Genomic DNA, 22,066 nt, shown 5'->3' with positions numbered 1-22,066 from the left:
ATCAGACACGCACTTCATTGTAATTTCATTTTATTAACAGCACTGTGCTCAACCTCAGCACAGAAACAGTTGTTTAAGAATAATATTCCAGGCCAGGCTGCTTACATTCTGTATGTGTATATATCAGTCTCTGGATCAGTACACAGTTTAAGGTAAAAACATATTCTCACTTGCCCTATAATTTGCAGGCCAAAACATGAAAATTGAAACTAAAAATGTGCTTTACTAAAATAAGGCTGTTCATTGTCAGGGACATCAGTTTGCAGAATTATGTAAAGCAAATAAGGTGATCTGTAGCTGAAAAGTATCCCTTAAAAGAGTATGTGCTCCTACAAGGCTCTAAAATCAATACCATGCTCATGTTAGGAAATGTAAAAGGAAAAAAACCCTTTGATTTATCATCTACAACCTTTATTTTCTCTGAAATTAAGTCTTGATCTTAATTGTATGTATAGCCTGCATGGGGAAAAAGTATGTTCAGTCACATTCATAAGTCACATTCACATTCATGAATTTCCTCTTCACACACAGGTCACATTTACAAATAATCAAAGCGGTAGGTTTCCTGAAGCAATATCTGATGCGCAACCATGCAGCCTTGGACAAGGCCTGTGACATCAAAGTTGAACAATGCTTAGAAGCCCTATATCTAACTAGAAAAGTAGAGTGCAATGTTCCACCCAAGCCACAAGCGGGCATTCCTAAATGCAGGAAAAATAGCCTTAACTTGTACATAATGAATACTTACCTAGGGATAACAACCTACATGAACCTATTAGAATAAATTGTGCATTGCCTACAGTACATCTCGACTACATGTGTACATTTCAAAACCGAGCAACTACTTTCTTTCTCGCATCCCATATTACTTATGAAGATTACTGCTAGATTAAATACAGACCAGAATATTCTACCGATGAATTAATCATACTGAGCAGGTAGAGTCCACAGGGAACAGTGATGTTTCTGGTCTTTGGTATACATACAGAGGGTCTCTTGCTTTAACGCAGCAAAAGAAACTGCATACGTAGGTAACATTCACTCCTCGAAATTAATCTTAAAATGTATTAGTTCATATAAAGTTTCAAATTTCAAATAATATAACGGTTTCATGCTCACCATAAACTCCCGTCGTCTCTTTATTCCTTCTCTGTGCTATTATTTAACAGTGCCATAGTACCGGTTATAATAGATTTACATCTAGGACATAATATAATGCACCATAATGTATCTATGTGGACTCTTTATTTTCTTCTACTGAAAGGAAACGTTCAGCCTTGTGTCACTTGATGTATCAAAAATATACTTTACACCCAATTGCTATAATCAACTGAATACTGACTTTTACTGATATTTATTGCTAAATTGTTAACTAAAAATCAAAAGGAAACATTAAAGAAAACTACAGAACAAAATGTTGTGTAGGTGTCATCACTAGCCTCTGATATTTGAAAGCATAGCTAAACTATGTGGCGCCTCTCGAACGGCAGCCGTTCTGTTTCTTTGAGCCGGGGCACTGAGCTTTGGTCGCGCACAGGGACCTCTTCTCTCTCTCTCTTTCAACTCAACTTCAGCTCTTTCAGACAGAACACCGCTCTTTCTTTACTGCTCTACTTGTCTAGCAGTTTGATGAGGGTCTGTCGCAGGTCGTTGAGGTCAAAGAGCTTGACGTCGAGCATCTGGATGACCCTCTGGACCTCATTCTCGGTGCGGTCTCGATCTTCCAGGGTGGAGGCCAGGCTTTGCTCAGCACTCTGCACTCGGCGCTCCAGATCCAGGTTACGCATCTCCAGGTCCTGAATACAATAATATTGTTTGTAATATGGTTGTCTATATTTTTCCCTACACACTTCAATGAGAAAAAAAGTTCTAGCAGTATAATTATGGCTATGCGCATAGTGATTTAATTTGCATTTCATTCAACATGTAATAAATAATTGATTATAATTTATGCTTTTTTTTGTTAATCTGCCACCTAATTTATCTAAACAGAACTGAAAGCATGTTTAGAAACCATTTCTGGTGTAAGGCTGTCAATTCAGCCTTCGTTATTGCTTACAGAAAAAAAAGCAGAAATCAGTCAGAGTAAAAACAATAGCATCTGGAAAACTGCTTAAACTGCTACAACTAACCCTAATTCTAAAACAAACAAAAAGAATGCTGATGTAAATTAATTAGATTATTACATTTTAAAGCTAAAATGAAAATGAAAACACGAACCAACTCTTTCAGTGAGCTATTTATCACTGCTCCTTCATTTCAACACACTAGCTATAGTGTTTCTGTCCTTGAAAAGCCCTGATCATGACCAGGTGGCTTTATGTGTAGCAGCTACCACAGGGGCTGCTCTGTGTGTGTGTGTGTGTGTGTGTGTGTGTGTGTGTGTGTGTGTCTGTGTGTCTGTGTGTGTGGCTACTGAATAACAGTTTTTTTTTTGCACCTGTAATCTGTGAATGGCTTCCTCTCTCTCCTGCTCCATCTCATGGAAATTAGACTTCTTCGCCTGAAGTATACGGATTTCCTGAAACACACAGAGCTCCTGAGTTGATGCTACCTGAAGTTAAGATATTGTTTAAACACTGGTAGGATAAAAGAGTCTCTGTGCATAAGGGCTCCACAAAGCCACCTGGCTCATAACCTTTACCTCATCTTTTGCCTTGAGTAAAGCCTCCAGTTCTTCCAGGGACTGTGTGAGCTCATCCTTCAGCATGTCACTGGGCCCCTGGCCTCCACGGCTCTCCAAATCTGCCACCTACACACATAGTCAGACACACAGACACACATACACACACACAGACAGACACACACAGACCCACACACAAACACACAGACAAACACACAGACACACAGACAGACAGACAGACAGACAGACACACACACACACACACACACACACACACACACATTAGTCACATAGATGTCTTGTGACCAGGTACTGAAAGTACTTTTCAATAAAATGTGCCTGAACAGAAAAAGGGAGTTAATCAGTTCAGGCATAGGATCAATATGTGACCTGTCAGAGGAAACTTCTTGAATCACTGTGACCTTCCTGTGGAGAATTACGTTGAGTCTCCTATACATCATAAGCTCGTAAAGTCTGTGTGAAAGTGTGTTAGCCCTCTTGGGCAGAGTACATGCTTATTGATACTATAGTTAGCACAACAGTGCTCTCCTTGTTCTCCATTTTCCTACCAAATTTAGCATACAACACAATGTATTCATGAAAGATAAACCATGAAACATCTTTGTGTATTTCAGGGCCCCAAATAACATGTTTTCACTAACCAGGTAAAGTCTAACACACAGCTAGACTGTAACAGCAGCAAGTGAGCCAAAGTAAGAAACGGGTGCCAATACTTTCATCTTAATAGAAACAGAGAATGATGTGAGACCTTCTTGTAAGTCCTGAGCTCTGCTGACTCTGTCTGGAGTTTCTGCATCTTCCTCATGTGCATGTGGAATTCCTCTGAATTTTCCAGCTTCACCTCATCATGCCAGCAAATGAATTGGCCAAGATAACATGCTACTAGCTATGCATGTGTGCGTGTGTGTGTGTGTGTGCATCATCAGGAAAATTCTGTGATCAAATTTATTAGAGATATTTGCATATTCTTACCCACTCCATAATTTTATTTTGCATGCAATAATGCAATTTTAACTAGATTTGTAAAGTTTGTTGCAACAAACTTTGATGTTGGCTTTAATGAGGCAAGTATTCACAAAGGCCGGTGTGTCACATGTCCATGTTGTGCAAATTTTTGATTTTCACGAGACGTCACGTGACATCACCAGAATACACGTGAGGTAATTGCCCTCATTGTGCTGTGTTTTGATATATGACATGCCCGTGTTGTGCTAATTTTTTATTTTCACGTGACATCATGTGACGTCATCAGAATATCCGTGAGGAAGTTCCCCTCATTATTCTGAGTGTTTTGATATGTCACATGTCCATGTTGTAAAAAGTTTTTTGATTTTGCATATTTTGGGGCGGGGCTGCAGCACAACCGAAAAGCCAGTCGGTACACCAATTTAAAACTTTGTTCAGAGTATCACCCTAAAGGAGCTGGCCGAGTTATAAACCTCCAAATTTTATAATGGGAGTCTATGGGAAGAAAGGCCAATTTGAGGCCTGGTACCGGAAGTACTGGTACTCGGATCACTTAGAAAAGTAACAGCAACCAACTTCAGACCACGGTCTACAACATATCCGAATTTGGTGCATGTGGCTCGAAAGCTCTAGGAGGAGTTACTCTTGATAATTTTTTGTCTAAGCTGAAATAGGAAAACAGAATGTTGGCTTCTACAAAGCAACATAATTACAATAATAATGATTAGAGTAAATTTTAATATAGAGTATATATTTTTTGATATTACATGTATATTTTATGCACTTATGCATTTTTCGATCTCTACTTCTGGAAATTAGCAGGTGATATCTAGGCATATTGACCTTAGGTACCAAGAATAGAATGAAAATCTTCAAGTATTCTTGACTTTGTCAACCAACTCTAGGCTTTGTAACCTATTGCAATTCTATATCTTAACTCTCTCTTTCTCTCTCCATCTTTCTTGTTCTTGACAAATGTCATAGCCCTGCCCTTGGGAAATCAGCACCTTTTCTGCATTATGTCAACAAAACTGGCACTCACACAGAATAAAGAAATGAATTAACGGGAGAACTTGTAAAAGGTCTTTGCCATTTGGAAAGTCTTAAGAGATGCCAGCTTATTTTTAACTATGTAATGTGCAAAGAAAAATCCCCCAAATGAGGAGCTGACAGTTCCCCTTGGTGATTTTTCATTTCTCCTAACTAGGGCATTGAAAGTAGGATATAGCTGTCCTACAAACCCTACTCTCTCTGTGTCCCATGAGACATGAACCATTTTCAACCACCTGGCCGCCTGATTCATGTGAGAGAGAGAGACAGAGAGAGAGAGAGAGAGAGACAGAGAGAGAGAGAGAGAGACAGAGAGAGAGAGAGAGAGAGACAGAGAGAGAGAGACAGAGAGACAGAGAGAGAAAGAGACACACACACACACACACACACACACACACACACACACACACACACACACACACACACACACACACACACACACACACACACACACACACACACACACACACACACACACACACACACACACACACACACACACACACACACACACACACACACACACACACACACACACACACACTTCCTCAGCCAGATTCTTCTTGGACTTGTCCTTGTGATTACCAAAAGATATATATCTATATCTTTAAGGTCTGCAATATTAAGTGTGATAATTGATGATCATTTTGATGATGGATCTCAGCAGCTTTTATGTCATTTGGAGGGGTTTCTCGAACGCAGCCACATTCCCCATGTTAGACTAAAGTCACACAGGCAGATGAAACACACTTGGAAGCCAAATACTAATGAAACAACCTCACTTTGAAAGATGAAGCCCCTTATAGAACATGTTCGTTATGAATTCATTAGCACGTCCATTTCCTCCTCTGACTCAGAGGCTGAGGTGGTAAGAACATTAGAGACCACCTCTATAGAGCCATTATAGAGTTTATGACATTATGGGCAGGTTCAGTAGGCACTTAGACTGGCTAAAATTTCATAGAAACACAATGGGATACCATTAGCCTCCTGCCAGGAAGCAGCCTGTAGCTTAAATCTGACCGGATCTGGAGCTGACACATTTAAACAAAGTAGGGCAGGAACATGGTTGAAAAGCAAAAATGACAACTTAATAAATAAATAAATAAATAAATAAATAAGCAAGCATGGCCATAGAAGGTCAAAAAAATTCACAAGGCTTTTTCATGCTGTAAGACAGGAAGTGGTTACACACCGTGTTTCCAGACAAATTATAAAATTCAAACCACCTATATTAAGAAGAACATTAAGAGTGCACTGTAACCTCATTAGCAAGCTGATACCTTCCACACCAGCACTTCCATAACAGCTAATAATGCAACTGGGGATCTGATCGTTGAGACATCTAATAAGCCAGAGCAAGTGAAATATCACCTATGTGGAACGAAAAGCAAATTATTGCTTTAGCTAGTGGTCTGAATTCACTTCCTCTGCATCAAGACATAAAGAGATTAGTCTTGAAGGAAAGGTTCAGAGAAAGACTTCCAAACAGTTAGGAGACTAGTTGGTGTAAGAGTAAATATTGTTTAGACTGCTCATGTTTGTAATCGCTGTTTTGCTTTTTCCAGATGGGAGAGATTGAATGAGGGAGTCTGCATTTATTCCTTTTTATTCCTGTGGTCTCACCTGTTCTCGCAGCCTGTCCGTCTCCTCCTGATAGGCTGCCAGCTGCTTCTTCCACTGCTCCACGTTGGCATTAGCCTCATGCAGCGCAGCCACCAGTTTTGCGTTGTTGTCCTGCAGGGTGAAGAGCTCAGTCTCCAGGTTCATCTCACAGATAGAGCTGCGGCAAGCATGCATGAAGCGGTGTCACTTTCACTGATGGACCACAGCCAGGTTTATTTTAATTCAGCTTCGATTTTAATTAGCTGAAAGTTCCAATGCAAATATTTGAGATGAGTTAAACTGACTTGGACCTTGATTTCAGAGACATCTGTCAAGATAATCATTAAGTCTGGTGATTGTAAAAGAGGCTTTCAACGGCTATACTGGCAGGAAAATGTATTCATGTTTAATTAGAATGTATTAATAAATCTTACTTTCGGGAGATTTAAACAGTATATTCAGTAAGTAAAAATCACAGCTTGCACAATTCCTGATTCATTTTGATCAGTGATTCTAAAAGTACTGGCCAGTGAGCTTCAGGGTTCCAAAAAACAAAGCCAGGGAGTAAAAATCACAGCCCAAACAACCCATTATAATCCTAATGATTATATTTATTATGGAGCGCTTATAATTATTAAGTGAACAAAACATGTCAGCCTGTGAATAATCAATCAGCCATTATGTAATGTGCTTGGATGTTCAAGGATAAAAAACGTTAATAATATTGTACAAACTCTGACTCAGGTGACAAAAGGCTCACCAACAAAACCACAAATGAAGTTTGAAAAGGTTCTGTGAAAGTGGTGTACCGTTTTTATGATAACATCCACAATGAAATAAAACCAGGCTTTCTGAACGAGCAATCATAGACTTTGTTCCTATGCACCACAGGACCTTCACAAATTGGCCTGTAATATTCTAGAATCTCCAAAAGCGAGCAGTTGGCAAATGGGGAGCCCCAGTGCATGACTACTTTTTGTCAATATATTACCAGAGAAAGGGCAGGAGGCTGTTCGAAGACTCACCATAGCAACCCTTGTTAGAAAAGAGCACTAGTGTCCAACAAATGGCAGACAAAAGAAAGGCAAGTGGAAAAGGGGTTAGAGAAAAGAAGAAAAAAAAAAAAAGCTCAACGTGTGAGTACATGTGCCGTCACAGATGTACTGGAATCAGCACTTATGTATGACTCAACGCTGTAATGGCTGTTCTTCTTCCCTCCTCTCCAGGTTCACACTAATAATAGTTCTGAATGGATGAGAGTAAGAGTTCACTGGGGTGGAAAAAAGTGTACTTCGTGAACATGGGCTGTTTCAGCATTAGCGGTCACGGTGGTTACGATCGAATCACGTTTTCGTCTTTCAGAAAGTGCATTACAAGATTTCGAGTCTATCCACAGAACAAATGCATTGTTGGGCCAAGAAAAAAAGGCAAAAAAAGCGAGTTTGCTCTAAACGGTTGATTGATGTCCAACCTGTCCAACAAAATAACCTTTTTCACATATCGCTGACTATAATAGTCTTACCCTTCAGAGAGCATCTTTTTGATACGCTCTTTCTCTGATGATAGGGTGATGTCTGCGCTCTGGCTCCGGAAGAGTTTATCATCCGGCCCGTTCACACACATCACCGGCGGTGACTGCAATTCGTCCGAGAGATCCTGCAATACATAAATCAGTATTTGTCAAGGTTAGTGTTCACTTTCAAGACATTTTTAGTCAAATTCTTTTAAGATCAGACCCATTTCTGATTGCCACACTAAAAGCCATAATGATTAACAGCCCAAATAAATGAAAATGATCATATCCTATTATGATGTTAACACCTTCCACTCCCAGGAACCTGGTCCAGACTTGTATTCCTCACTCTAATGCACATATTTCCTGTTAGTTTAACTGCTCTTACAGACTAATTCTTCAGTATGCTCTAAGATATATGATTGAATTATAAGATGAGACTTTGAGGAGTTTAATGACTTCAACAACACAATACAGAGAATTCAGTTACACAGGCTAGACTTTTAACAAAAGAGGATATAAGATACTTCATTGAATAGGTCTATGTTGAAAAATGTACAAAGATGAAGAAGATGAATGCTGTCTGGGGGAATATTAACAATGCTTCTAGTCTTCAAGGGATATTTAGTAAAATAAAATACAAATGGATGGGACAGATAGTGTACGAAGGCTTAGATAATGTGTCTGGGTACAACAAAAGGTATTAAATATTATGGGGAAAAGATTTAACAGCTGTGACTCAATTTTATTACGGTATTCATTCATAATGCTAAATACGAAATTAAAGTTTGAGCCTCAGCACAGGTTTATTGTGGAATTCTCTGATTTCTTTATACATCATAAAAAATATGGCAGTAGGTGGACTGGCTATGCAAAACTGTCCCTAGGTGTGGGGTGTGAGATGCCCTGCAATGGTCTGGCATCACATCTATGGTGTTTCCCTGTGATAGGCACCAGATCCAATGAAGTTCGTATAAAGACCAGGTGATTTTTTTTAGCGGTCTAGTTTTGGTGCCTATTGTAGACTCTTGTTTTTACAGAAGTGGAACCCAGTGTGATCCGACTCAAGGTTCAACACGTGGTGTGTTCTGAGATGCCTTTCTGCTCAGAGTGGTTGTAAAGACTTATTCTACTTATTCTATGCTTATTCTACTTATTCTATGCTTATAAGTTTCTGCCAATCAGCTTAAACAAGTCTGGCCATTCTCCTTTGAATTCTCTCATCAACAAGGTGTTTGTGTAAGCTGTACAGACTGCTGTGCATGAAAATCCTTGGAGATCAACAGTTTCTGAAACAGTTTCCTTCATATGACAGTCAAAGTCATCAAGATTTCAGATGTTTATTGTGAACATTATCGAAAACTTCAGACATGTATGACTGTAGTTTGCTGCCAAATGATTGTTTAAATATAACTGCAGGTGTACGACGTTTCAAATAAATGAAGCAGGTCTTGAGCTTTTTTTTTAATTTGAGAGAGCAGCTCTCCTGCTCAAAAAAAAGAGGTCATGAGAACACTTATGCAGAGATCATTATCATGCCTGTCAGGGACGGTTAACTAGTTAAAAACCTGTAGAAGTCCTCCTGCAAGACAATAAAGGACAAAGTAAAGGACAAAACAACACGTTCTGTCTCCCTCGTTATAAAGAGCTGCTCATCCCTGCAGCAGTGCGGAAGGATGTAACAGGCTTTAGTAAGAGAGGCAAGTGTCACTGGAACCCCTGTAGACAGCGTAGTGTGATAAAGCAACGCTTACTTTTGCTGCCACAAATCTGCTTATAGGAGAAATATCTGTAACAACCACATGGCATCACAAATGCAGAGCTTAAAGGAAACCAGAACAGAGAACCGACGTTAGATCTTGACCCACGGATGCCTCTGTGTTTCTGGTGCTTCGAAAATTTACAATAGTTTCAATAGTCATAAAACTAAAAATGTAAGAATACTGATTTTACTATCGTGCTTTTATCCTAACCACAGCGTTATCGAATGCAATATAAACCTCAAGAATTTAACATGAAGCCACAGATGCTGATTAATGCACTCATTCTAATACATTATGGTTTCTATAGTAACAGCTTACAAAAAGACATGTATGATGGACTCTCCACATGATGGAAGGACCCTCCAGTGTCAGTGCTTTGGAACAGTCAGAGGCTTCCTAGTTTTTCTAAAATGGTTCTGATTCTATACGTATGATTTATGGTGGGCAGTCAACATAAAACTAATAAAAAATGGATTTAAAAAAAAAAATCTCTGACATATTCTTAAACAATAAAGCAGTGTAAAAACCTTTTACTATTACCGCTGGGTACTTTTATGAATTATTAAGTAAATACAAAGTAAGTAGTAAGGAAAGATTAAGTATGTATCCTAGTGAACCAGTATTAATGTATTCAATGATAGAGACTTAAAAGCACTTTTGTATGTCGATAAGGGTGTCTGCCAAATGCCATAAATGTTAATGTAGAAATTTGCAGTCACATACGTGAGGAAAGTCTGGGCTCTGTAATGGATTCTGGTCAAATACAAAAAAAAAAAAAAAGAAAAAAGAAAGAAAAAATTTTTTTTTTTAGTTATCATAATAGAACAAACAATAAATAATAATATTTCCGCAGCTCTACTTTAATTCAAAGTTTAGTCAGCTTAAATTCTTCAGCATTTACTGAGATAACAGTGACCTTAATAGTATTAAATCTATAAAAAGATTACATTTTTGGCTATTTTCCTGTAAATAAGTGTAATATGTGTGCATAATAATAGGTGAGCAGTGTAAAACTCTGAATCTTTAGTGAAACTATGCGAGTCTCAACTCTGCTGCTTGTCTGTTGTGTTGTTTTCTAAGAGAAAAGAATAACAATACTGATGTGTGAGATGTCGTCTACATGCTGTCTGGCTGTCTTGATTGATTACTGTTGTCTTCCAAGCATGCTTTGAAAAGAAATATGCAGTGCGTTCACAATGTTCACAATGCTCCTAACAGCCCAGCTGTGGTGCAGTAAGACAAGGAAGGACTTTTACAGTACATTTAGTCACTATTTATTCTTCCAACACATTTAGTGACTCACCTGAGAGAACTGTAGAAATCCAGTCGATCCAGGCATTAGGGAAAAGGGACAGAAGACAATTATCAGTACAGATGTTTTCCAGGATATGAATATTGTACAGAAGTAATACTTGATGCCATTAAATGTTCAGAAACTACACCAGTATGCCAAGCTTGAATGTAAAAAATAAATAATTAAATTAATTATATAAATAAATAACACTGAAAAGCATTAGAATAAAATTAGACATGAAGCGGTAAACTAAAAGGAGTGGTGTTATTGTTCATTGAGAGGAAGGACCCGCTGATTGTTTAATTGCTTCTGATCATGCTTTTGACCTGAAAACAAATTTATTCAGTGGGAGACAGACACACTGAGCCAGTACACAGGACTGCATGGTATAATTTTAATCGCTGCCCTATTTCTCTTCTCTCTTTGCCGTGAGATGAATGACCCAGCTGAGGCACAGTTGGGTTACAATAACCCTTTGCCTACTGCAGTAGTTCCACGAATGCAAGTAGGTTTACTCAGCCAGGAGCGTTAGATATGCAAACATAGACTGAAGGACTGGCTGAGAACTGAACGTCGGCTATTTAACGTCTGTTCATTAATATAGCGCTTCTTGCATAATGTAAATCAATTTTTCTTTTCGATTACTATCTCAGTGGTAAGAATACATATAATTACATGATGAATAATTGTCTTAAGTCTTGATTCATTTGTTTGGACTGTCTTCAGAATCTAAAGAATTCATATGTGATGCTGAACACAAATGAACGAGCGTGCCAGCTGTCTTATTCTGTATACGTGAGTAAGCAAATGTGTCATTAGAAAATGACACCACCCTTAAACACCCCATCTTATACCCCATCTAAACTCCCAGCTATGAATCTCAGTGACATTGGCAGTCTTTATATTATTCTTTATAATAACCTTATGTTCTCTAAAGCTGCTTTGAGACAATGTCAATTGTAAAAAGCGCTATACTAATACATTTGAATTGAATTAAATTGAATTGTAAGGAATTATGATTTCTGATGTTTCCTAATGACTCCATGATTATTTAATATGACCAGACAAAGACTACGATGGGTTCGATCCTTGCAGGTGTGTTGTGTGTGTGTGTATACTGTATTTGTGAGAATGCACCTGTGGAGCTGCAATGTTAAGGGCAGCATTAGCCAGCTCCATCTTGTCTTGTGATTTATCTCTAGCCAGCCGAGCAGCTTCTTTAACCTCCTTAAAGCGCTCAGAAAACTGTAAAAATAAATAAATAAATAAATAAACATACCTGATGTGAATTACACAGTATTATTTTAATGTACAGAATTAGCTTTGGCCAAATTGCCACTGCCATCTGTAGCCTCTACTTGCAGCTATTCAGCAAATTTAATATCCTGTCATGCAATTTAAAAGTAATTAGCCAAAATCATATCTGAGCCTGCAGACACACAGCACAAGAAGCATCATATTAAATATGATTAATGTGCAATAAATGCCTATTTTGAAAGAATGTTCTTTAGTTCACGTCTGAACATGAGCAAAATGATTTCCCAAAAGAATCTGAGCCCTTTAAATGCTGAGCATCAAAGTGCGCAGCTGTGAGATTTACCTGGTTAAGCTGCTGCTCAGTGGCGAAGCCCAGGCCGTACACCGTGTTAGCCCTGCTGTCTGCCCACTGGCCAAACTTCTGAGATGTCTTAGTGAATGTCATGTTGGGTGTGATGGTGCTGTTGATGATAGCCTGCAGAGACAGAGGGCAGCTCTGAGTTTTGGCAGATAACAGACACTGGTGAAATACTCACTGTGACTGAGCCACTTAGAAGCACGGGTGGCAGGTTTGCAATGTCTTTAGGCAGATTATCCTGGATGCTTCCTACAGTCTTCTCTTCAGGAGGCGAAATGCTGCTCGGTTGGGTTAAGCTCTAGTGGCCTTCCACTTGTTGTGGGTTGTTCAATTTCAAGTTCTTGATTTGTGAAGTTCCTCTCGATTCATTTGGATGTATTTTTCTGTAAGCTGGCAGAGAGAATGTTCCTGTTGTTGTTTCTGTCTGGGATAGCCACAAAGCGGATCATTTGTTTTTGGCACAGATTTTACAGATTCCTCAAGCAACCATCCCTGAGAGTTAACCCCTTGTTGACTATGCTAGTTCCTCACCCGGGAATCTCAGTGGTCCAGCAGTCTAGATTGATGAACCCTTTCCAGAAGCAGCCATGAAAGCCCAATCCATGATGCTGCCACCAGGGTTCACAGAAGAGTTGGAATGTTTTGGCTGATGAGAAGATCCTTTCTGTCCTTCTCACTTTGGTAGTTAATCTTGCTTTCAGAACTTTTCTGGATCATCTCTGTATTTCTTTGTGAATTCCAGTCTGGCCCTCTGATTTTTACTGCTGATGAGTGGTTTGCATCTTGTGGTCTGGCCTCTATATTTACGCTCTCAAAGTCTTCTTGTGAGACCTTGCCCCATGGAGGTTGTTGGTGATGTAACTTACTGTTGTTTTTGGGTTTTTCTTCACTGCTCTCACAATGTTTCTGTCATCAGCTGTTGATGTTTTTCTTGGCCGACCTGTATGTCGTCTGTTGCTCAGTACACCAGTGGTTGCTTTCTTTTTCAGGACATTCCAAACTGTTCTATTGTAAATGCCCAATGTTTGTGCAATGGCTTGGTTGATTTTTCTCAGCTACACAAAAGGCATGCATTTCTCCCATAGACAGTTATCCGATCTTCATGCTGGCTTATATTTTTTAACAGCAAATGCAGACTTTACAGGTGAAACTGAAAGCTATAACCAAGAAAAGATGTTTCAAGAGGAACTAATTATTGTATAAAACAGGACACACCGACCAAATTGAACAAAAAACACTTGTCACACGTGTCCCAATATTAAAAAAAATAAATAACTAGAAAACATTCGGGTGGTCTGATATGATCTAGATATGAAAAGTAAAAGAATTCTATAGAAGAATTCGATAAAATAATTCAAAATTCTATTCCCATATTCATCAATTGATCTCAAACCTAAATGTCCTCAGTCTACAGCAAAAAATTACAGAATTGGTAGGGACTGTATTTACCTACCCATATGTACTCTATTACTGCTTTATTACTGCTCTTTCCCTATACTTCTCTGTGCAAAAATAGTGGCATTTTGTTATTCATGCACAAAACTGCAGTTTCTGTATGCTAAAAGCTATTTGACATTTTAGGGGACGTCTCTCTGAATTTGAGCACGCAACACATCAATCGACATGCAGGATGCAGACTGCTGTGTTTATTGGTATACACTTCTCCTCTGTAGCATCACAGCATTGCTAATGCGAACACTAGTCCTGCTTTGAAAGCATAAACGTGAAGTCTGAACCCTAATAACGGCTTTGAACCCATAAGGGTTATTACTGTTCATTCAGTTCTGTAATCATCTTTTCTCTTTGATATCAACCAGACCATTGATGTGCAATTAAACACCATCCTCACATGTTTGGCAGGCTTTCGACAGATAAAGACAAGCCATCTACAGAGTTTCTTTAAACTGAACATGCATCAGAAAGTGTATTAAGTTCTCTTTTTTCCTCTCTCGCTCTTTTTCTAAAAGGTCTTGTGACTAGATTACCAGGTTGGCGGGATTAAAAAAAGGGGAAATGTACTCATGTGAGCTTGTGGTGGAATTAAAATGAAGAAATGTAGGTCAGTTTGGAAGTGTACGGAGCACAGAGCTGTAATGCACTTCGGTAAGCTGCAATTATATGACTAGCTAAAGCTTTGGATGTAAAGTTAAAAAAAAAAAAAATCACATTAAGTGTATTTAATTTATTTTCAAATCCACAGCACTCAGTCATTAACCACTCTTTAGAAGAACACGGTAAAAAAATACACACACAAAAAAAAAAAAAATTAAAAGAAATGTATCTATGTATACATTTAATGCTATCCTTATTTTGACACCAATGCTGTACTTATATGAAATGTGACCATAGATTGTTTTACATTCTGCAAATTCATATCAGTCTCCAGTTGATCTATTTCATATATGACCTATTTCCATCTATGAAGCAGGGCTTAACCAGATATATTTATCTCGGTGAATGCTCTCAGGGCATACTGATGGCACACTGCTGCCTCACTGTTCAAGCCTGACCTCAGGTTACTGTCTGTGTGGAGTTTCATATCATACCCTGTGTCTGTGTAAGCTTCCTCCAGGTTTTCAGAGTTCCTCCCATATAAAAACATGCTAGAGGTGGATTGAATATGATAAAAATGCCCCTAGGTGTGAATGAGCATGTCAATGACAGGCGTCTAATGGATGGTGTATTCCTGTTCTCACTCATGGAGTTCCTATGATAGGCTCTGAATCCATAATGAAAGATGAATAAATGAGTGAATGAATGGGTGGATGGATAGATGGATGTTCTCTAACTGTATAAACATGTCCAGATAGTGTCCCTGTCTTATAGATCATACAAATCAAAACAAGCCACCCTACTACACTAATATTCTTCTATTCACTCTCCATTCACTCCAGTGTTAAAAAAAATTGTGACTCGATACTTGAGGCATCCACATTGCACAACCAGCACAATCTGCATTCTATAGGTGATCTGTGCCTTTCCTCATTGATCAACACTTCCATCTCTTAGGATCCTCCTCCCCGGAACATTGCTCCTCCAGCCAGAGAAGCCTGGCGATTCACTCCATCAACAGACATTGATTACCCACACTGGGAAAATGGGCAGCCTAATCCCTCAGCACAAACTCTACTTTCTCTGCTCCTTAACTGAATGCGAAATGTGATATTGCGTGTTTAATAGAAATTTCTTTTATATAAACCTTTTCTGATTTAAAGGGTTGTTAAAAATTTAAGTTGCTTCAATTCAATGTCCTTGAATTGTATAAATACTCTGAAGAAACAAATGTTAAAAGTACAAAGTTCATGCAGAGTCAAGGCTGACATCCTGGAATATGATAACATTGAGGCAGCATCGTGAACGTCTAGCTGAAAGGCAGCTCCCACATTAATAAAGAGGGACTACTGGCTCACCTTGGTGCCTCCCACACTGATGATGCGGTAGGCATGCCGATTGGCATCGTAGAAGAAAGAGACGGTGACTGCATGCTTGCTGGCTGGGATCCAGTTGCGCTTAGTAGCTGGATCGATCTGGAACACGTGCGCCCGGGAACTGAAAATGGGTTGCTCCCTACGAGAGAAACAGAATATGACAGAACACCAGAACAAGATTATTCACTTAAAGTGAGTTACAGACACACACACAAACACACACAACGATAATCTTAAATACCTAAGCACAATAATTCATATGCATGAAGAACTTCCATTTAGGATCTTAAAGCCTATGCAGTTCTCCATGTGACCGATGCATAAAGTGTATCTCAGTCCAGCTTTGTAATTTCGATGCTTGATCGTGAGATTTAGAAGCTAATGATTTTGGTACACAAATATAGCGTAATGGTCATTGGCTAAACCACACGCTAACAAATTCCTGTATAAAGAGCAGATGTGCCCCAAGATCATGGATCAGAGAACGTGATACTGAAATCCTAAAGCCTTTCCTTCCGACTCTATACTTAATCATGTAGCCCTGCTGAAAGGTTAATGGCTTGTGAAAGATTCAGAAAGGGCTGCATTTACTAACTAACCTTATCAGGGCTACATCATTAAGAATAGAGTGTGTGCAAGTGTTAGCAGCCCTGAGATTAGGTGAAAATCAAACGTGACACACCGCCCTTACATTAACAACACTATTGTGACTAACTCTCTCTGTAATCTAATAGTTTAAATTGAAGTATTTTCATCTCTTCAACAGTAAAAGCATTTTACTTGTCCAGTCTGGTGGACCAGAGGGACATTGTAAGGACAATTCTACTACTAATACCCACAGCTGACATCCAGAGCAAAACCACAGTAGTGTGAACGCGAAGCATACAAACACTAACAACTCGACAGACTATGTGGTCACACTAACAAATGCATAGCGTGTCGTGACTAAGAGGCTCCTAATCCTGGGCCAGACATTTCTGCCCTTTCTGTCCCTGTGCGTGTGACCGTGTTTTGGATGTCTCCTGGTTACAGGGTAAATATTTGAAGGTCTTAGAGCAGTTGCTTTGCTTTGGCTAGCTCCTCTAACAAAGATTGAAGCCTCATCAAAAGTCACTGTCAACATGGAGCTGGATTAAACTCAGCCGGAAGAAGAAACGTAAGGTCACTGTAATCTGTACTTCAGAAGAAAAAGAAAGGAACCCCGCTGACTCACGGGGATGGAAGTCTTACCCTCCTGATGGAAAAGCAAAATGAAAAATGGTATAATAGATGAATCTGGTTTCTTTGTGTTCTAAAGTGTTCTAAAGTCACAAATCTCTGGTGTTTATCTTCCTACACTGTTTAGAAAAGGACACAGGCTGAAGGCCTCACGATAGAGGCAGGAAAGTTTGACTCTTTTGTAAAATAAAGGACTCCAGTGCATTTAATACAACTACCTTGGATATGCAAAGATAATACAAAGCAATACATAACAACCAAATACCTACTTGCTCGCATTGCCTGTGTGAAAAAAACAAAAAAACAAAAAATGATGAAAAATCTGATTGCACTACACGACTCATTTACTAACCACCATCCAAGATAAAAAGTGCTCATCAAATCTAGTTCAAACTTACTCAGACATACTTAAGTGAAGGACCAGTGCATGAGTCACACATTTTTTATTTTTTTTTTGGAAACAGGGCAAGAAAAAAACGGGTCATTATTTTTTTTTAATGACAATACAAGAGGGCAAATATCTGAAGAGGTCTGCCGTAGTATTAAAACACACCGAGGTTAAGTGCCTGATGAGTCACTGTGGAAAAGTGACATCCAATACACGGCCATTTAAAAACACCATAAATGTTCTTATTGTGTATTCCTTGTGTGAGAGTTCACTAAAGAACAACACAGTTCTGGAGGTTCTGACTGAAGTTACTCACTCGGTATAAAGCAGCATCGCTGTTAGACACACGGTCTGACACACGGTCATCACTGCATGAGATTTATTTACACGGTAGTAAAAAAATGAACAAAAAGCCCATTTTTACCATACAACAAACATCCAGCTAAAGAGCACACTATAATTAATAGCTATGGATATAAAACAGATAAAGGCTTTTTAATAACTGTAACTGATGACTGCACCAGATTATAAAGCTGACCTTATTTTTATAGCTGTAATGAATAGCTGCAAGCTCCCTGCACATCTTAGGGAGCACAAACAACTCTCTATCATAAACGTTACAGAAAACAGATCAGAGAAGGACAAATCATAAAATTATTAGCTTGCTGTTATTTGAGATTGGCAAATATCTTTATTTTCTCTCGCTAGGTTTAAAGGCAAGATTTGAGAAATCTTAACACCTAGAAAAATCATCCTGTTGTCAAACAGATCGCTCCGTGCTGACTATTCACACATGCTAAACGGTTTGCAAAAGTCATCAGGGTTTATTTTGTTCCACGAACATGAGTTCTGCATTGTGTGAGTGCCACCGATTTGTCCACCTCTGACAGACAGACAGACTCATTGAGTAAACTCTGCACTGACTTTAGCAGCAGTCTAATTCTCTCTCATCTCTGCTTAATCCTCACTGTTGTCTCGTATTCCAGCACTGACACTGACACACACATGCATGCATACATGCACTCAGCGCCAGCCAGATAAGATCTAATTCTTTAGCCACGTCACTGGGATGCTGCCGGATCTCGGGGTGACTCAAGGTGAGGCAGAGAAATACAACACTCAATCCATGCGTTTATGTTCTTTACCTATTCTTCTCACAACCTTCACATCCTTATCCAACACATTATCTGACTTCTATCAAAAGTTTTTATAAAAGTTTTTTTATAAGGACATTGTGTAGAGGGAAACTGCAGATCATATTTCTTGTTTTTTTTTTCCCCAAAAGCACTGTTCACAGTGACAGCATCATTTTTTAAAATCCGCTACATCAAAATTATCAACAAGAGCTGATAAGGACACTTAATATATCTTAACACAAAGAGCATGAACAAAACAAGTCTATTATATATAACACACAGTGCTTCGAGGTCCGTGCCCAAGCTCCAATACTTCCAGTTCATAAACCAGTATCACAAAAGAGCTTCCTGGTACTTTAGAGAGTAATGAAAAAGACACAATGAGAAATTCTTTGTTTCCACTAGGTCCAGAGATGTTACTTGACTACAGTGTATGAAGAAGAAAATACAGAATGCAAATATAAATACATCGATATGCACTTTCACCCACAAGCAAAGAGTCAAAGGAACTACGCTTACTTCACAAAAAGTGCAAATTTGTGAAAGTGTGCTACATCCTGTGTTGACGAGTGAGTGTGTGTGTGTGTGTGTGTGTGTGTGTGTGTGTGTGTGTGTGTGTGTGTGTGTGATATAGCCATCGAAAGGCAAATTTTACTCTGCCTTCCTACAAATTTCAATGATTTACTGCCAGATATATACATTCCTAATGAAGCAATTACTGCCAAACGTTACTGAGCAAACAGCCTCTTGATAAAACTGCTTACAGCTGCTCAGTGCTGGTTGAAAGCAGAAAGACTGAAGCTTGACTGAAGCACTGCATAAGGAGAGTGTGTCTGAGTGTGTGTATAGTGATGGTATATATCATGCGTGTGACAGATACAACCCTCTAAAGCAAATTAGCTTTTGTAGACAAGTATAGCTATAGCATACAAGCTACGTTTCCAATGTGTCTGCCACTCCACAGCAATATTTCAACAGCATGCCTCCTATTTAATTGCCATACTTCTATGCCGGCTATAATACCTCATCAATCACGCTCACCACCTACAGTATGTTAAGCGAGCAATTAGGCTTAAGTTAAAATACAGAACGACTTCCCCAAGTTTTTGTTGTGTCAGAATGAACTTTACGGTTGTCTAAGGCTCTGCGTTTGAACGTGTGAGGTCATCTGAAGGACATGCGGCGCCGCTCCATTAGAAATGAGGCCGTCTTCTCACCTTGAGAGCTTTGAGGAAGCCTGATCTAATTAACCCGGTGCTCCCTTGCTATTTTCCAGACCAACATTAAGATTGTCTGAACTCCGCAAGGTTGAGACTCTAAAACACTTCAGCTGATACCAATCATGAAGCGGACGTTTCACAAGGCTGACGGAAGAAGTAGGGCTTGGCTTTTCATATTAAATCCCATGACCTTTTTGGTGGTGCTTTGTGAAAGAGTTTCCCCCAATCACACTGCACCTCTTCCTTAGGAGCATAATTAAGCACTACAGTGTAGTTAAAAACAGATTTGAGAAATGAAACCAAATGCAAAGTGGAAATGGCAAATCTGTGAATATTTTATAAACACGTGACACTTTGCTTCAGGGCCAAGAGTTCAATAGTGAGGAAAATGTAATGTGATGTAACCTGAATCATGCTGGGAATTGTAAAGAGCCAGATGGGACAGGGGGAAAGGGGGGTGGTTTATTGGGGGGAGATGGGCGGTGGAGATGTTTCTTGGGCATGCGGTGCTGCTTACCTTTCTCTGTGGGACGGAAACATCCTTAGTGGACAAATGTGGACCTTTTTCTGGAATGTGAAAAAAGATCCAGGATAAAAGAGTTATAACTCACATGACACATGATTGTTAAACATTAATCTGTAAACATGAAATCAGAGTAATCGTTTTGCACTTAACACACACCTAAGAACGTGCTCTGTGATAATATACACTTTGATGTGCCCACCTCAGGACCCTGAACATCCTTTCATCCATTCAACACACTTTGTGTACTGTTTCTCTTTATAGCATAATGCGGATGAGCAAGGATCCTAAATGAGTCTGGTTCCTCTCGTGGTTTCTTCCTCATAACATCTCAGTGAGCTTTTTCCTCACCACCGTCTTCTCTCATTAAGATCTATCTGCACCCAACTTTCTAACAATGGAACGTGGTTAAATGGTAGCTTACATTATTTATCTGAGATTTTTTAAAATATTTAATTATGTCAACAAGTGTCGGCCAAAGTGCTGAATACATCGAATTTTAAATAAAGGTGGTTTAATAAAACAAAACAAACAGTATCTATATGTCAATGCATGCTCATCGTTGACACATTGAGCATCCATTACTGAATAAAGCTTAAAGGTTGGCCTCAAACATATACACACACACACAGATGCAAAAACTGCACTTTGGCACAGTGACTGTAATTTTTAGGAGAGGCAAAATGTACAGCAACAACAAGTTGCAGCAATCTGCCTAGATACAGATTTTTTCCCGCCTGAGGCACTAGTAGACTTTCTCACTAGTAGAGACACACACTAGTAGACTAGTAGACACACACACACACACACAATTTTATATATATATATATATATATATATATATATATATATATATATATATATATATATATATATATATATATAGTGTGCACACACACACACACACACACACACACACACACACAAACACTCACCCCATTTCTTTGTCAGTGTAAAAAGGCAGGAATTGTCATTGCCCCCCAGCCAGTGAGGGAACTGCAGAAACCGCAGACTCCTGGATCCCTCAAGCGGCGTCCGGATGCGTCCCAATTAACAACCGGATTTACCGAGAGAGTGAGAGCGAGAGAGAGAGAGAGAGAGAGAGAGAGAGAGAGAGAGAGAGAGAGAGAGAGAGAGAGAGCCTGATCGCTTCAGCTCCAAACGCGACTTTTTAAACTAAACCTCGACGGAAAAACAGGGACACTGAACATCCTGTGTGGAGTTTCTTTCCTGTCCCCACCTCCTTCTTTCTTTTCTTTCTTTGGCTGCACTTCGGTAACCTTGCGGACAGCAGCAAAAAACTCTCCGCTCTCTGCTTGGCGTTCACGCGCCTCTATGTGTCAAACTCCGCGCTGGCGACGCCGCACCACTTGGCACCCCGTTGAATAAGAGGACGTGGATCTGTCACGCGTTTTCCTCGCCGCCGTTCGCGTTACGGGTGAGCCGCCGCGGCACAGTTGCCGGTGTCACGCGCTGCCTCCGAACTCGCTGGGCTTTTAAAAGGACGCTCGCGTGCGCCACCTGCTGCACGGACAGAGGCGAGGGCGCGAGCCAGGAGCAGGAGGATGCTTCACCGGGCTGCATCCCTAATCTCACACAAGCTGCTCAGTATACACTCTGCTTGCACATAATTACGGAACATCTGTACACACTCATGCAGGTGTCAATCAGGTGGCCGCAGTGCAGTGCATAAACATCATGGA

The 22,066-nt window shown here is 39.5% G+C and overlaps 1 protein-coding gene across 2 annotated transcripts; it reads right to left on the bottom strand.

Annotated features, from left to right (window-relative positions):
* Positions 1 to 13: 13 nt before the first annotated feature.
* LOC113645250 (homer protein homolog 3) lies at positions 14 to 21,975 on the bottom strand. Of its 2 annotated transcripts, XM_027150759.2 has the most exons (12): positions 21,299 to 21,975; positions 20,358 to 20,407; positions 15,861 to 16,017; positions 12,436 to 12,567; positions 11,973 to 12,080; positions 10,845 to 10,853; positions 10,265 to 10,294; positions 7,788 to 7,921; positions 6,287 to 6,443; positions 2,645 to 2,752; positions 2,441 to 2,521; positions 14 to 1,796 (listed from the first exon to the last, which is right to left on the bottom strand). In XM_027150759.2, the coding sequence occupies exons 2-12, from the start codon at positions 20,378 to 20,380 to the stop codon at positions 1,611 to 1,613; spliced, it is 1,125 nt and encodes a 374-aa protein (XP_027006560.1). In that variant the 5' UTR covers positions 20,381 to 20,407; positions 21,299 to 21,975; the 3' UTR covers positions 14 to 1,610. The 2 variants fall into 2 exon arrangements, with proteins under 2 accessions (XP_027006560.1, XP_027006561.1); XM_027150760.2 differs by lacking the exon at positions 10,265 to 10,294 and having other exon boundaries at positions 21,299 to 21,963.
* Between the last annotated feature and the right edge of the window lie 91 nt (positions 21,976 to 22,066).

Source organism: Tachysurus fulvidraco, chromosome 22 (genome assembly GCF_022655615.1).
Source record: "Tachysurus fulvidraco isolate hzauxx_2018 chromosome 22, HZAU_PFXX_2.0, whole genome shotgun sequence".
NCBI classification, from domain to species: Eukaryota; Metazoa; Chordata; class Actinopteri; order Siluriformes; family Bagridae; genus Tachysurus; species Tachysurus fulvidraco.
The sequence above is the reverse complement of the archived record's forward strand: the minus strand, read 5'-3'. Positions and strand labels throughout refer to the sequence as shown.

What these genes read in the sequence shown, in the direction of transcription:
- LOC113645250 (XM_027150759.2), bottom strand. Translation starts at nt 20,380, where the DNA reads ATGTTTCCGTCCCACAGAGAAAG. An exon ending in TTTCCGTCCCACAGAGAAAG is followed by an intron (nt 16,018 to 20,357) that starts GTAAGCAGCACC and finishes TTTCTCTCGTAG; the next exon opens with GGAGCAACCCATTTTCAGTT. An exon ending in AAAAAGATGCTCTCTGAAGG is followed by an intron (nt 6,444 to 7,787) that starts GTAAGACTATTA and finishes TGCTTGCCGCAG; the next exon opens with CTCTATCTGTGAGATGAACC.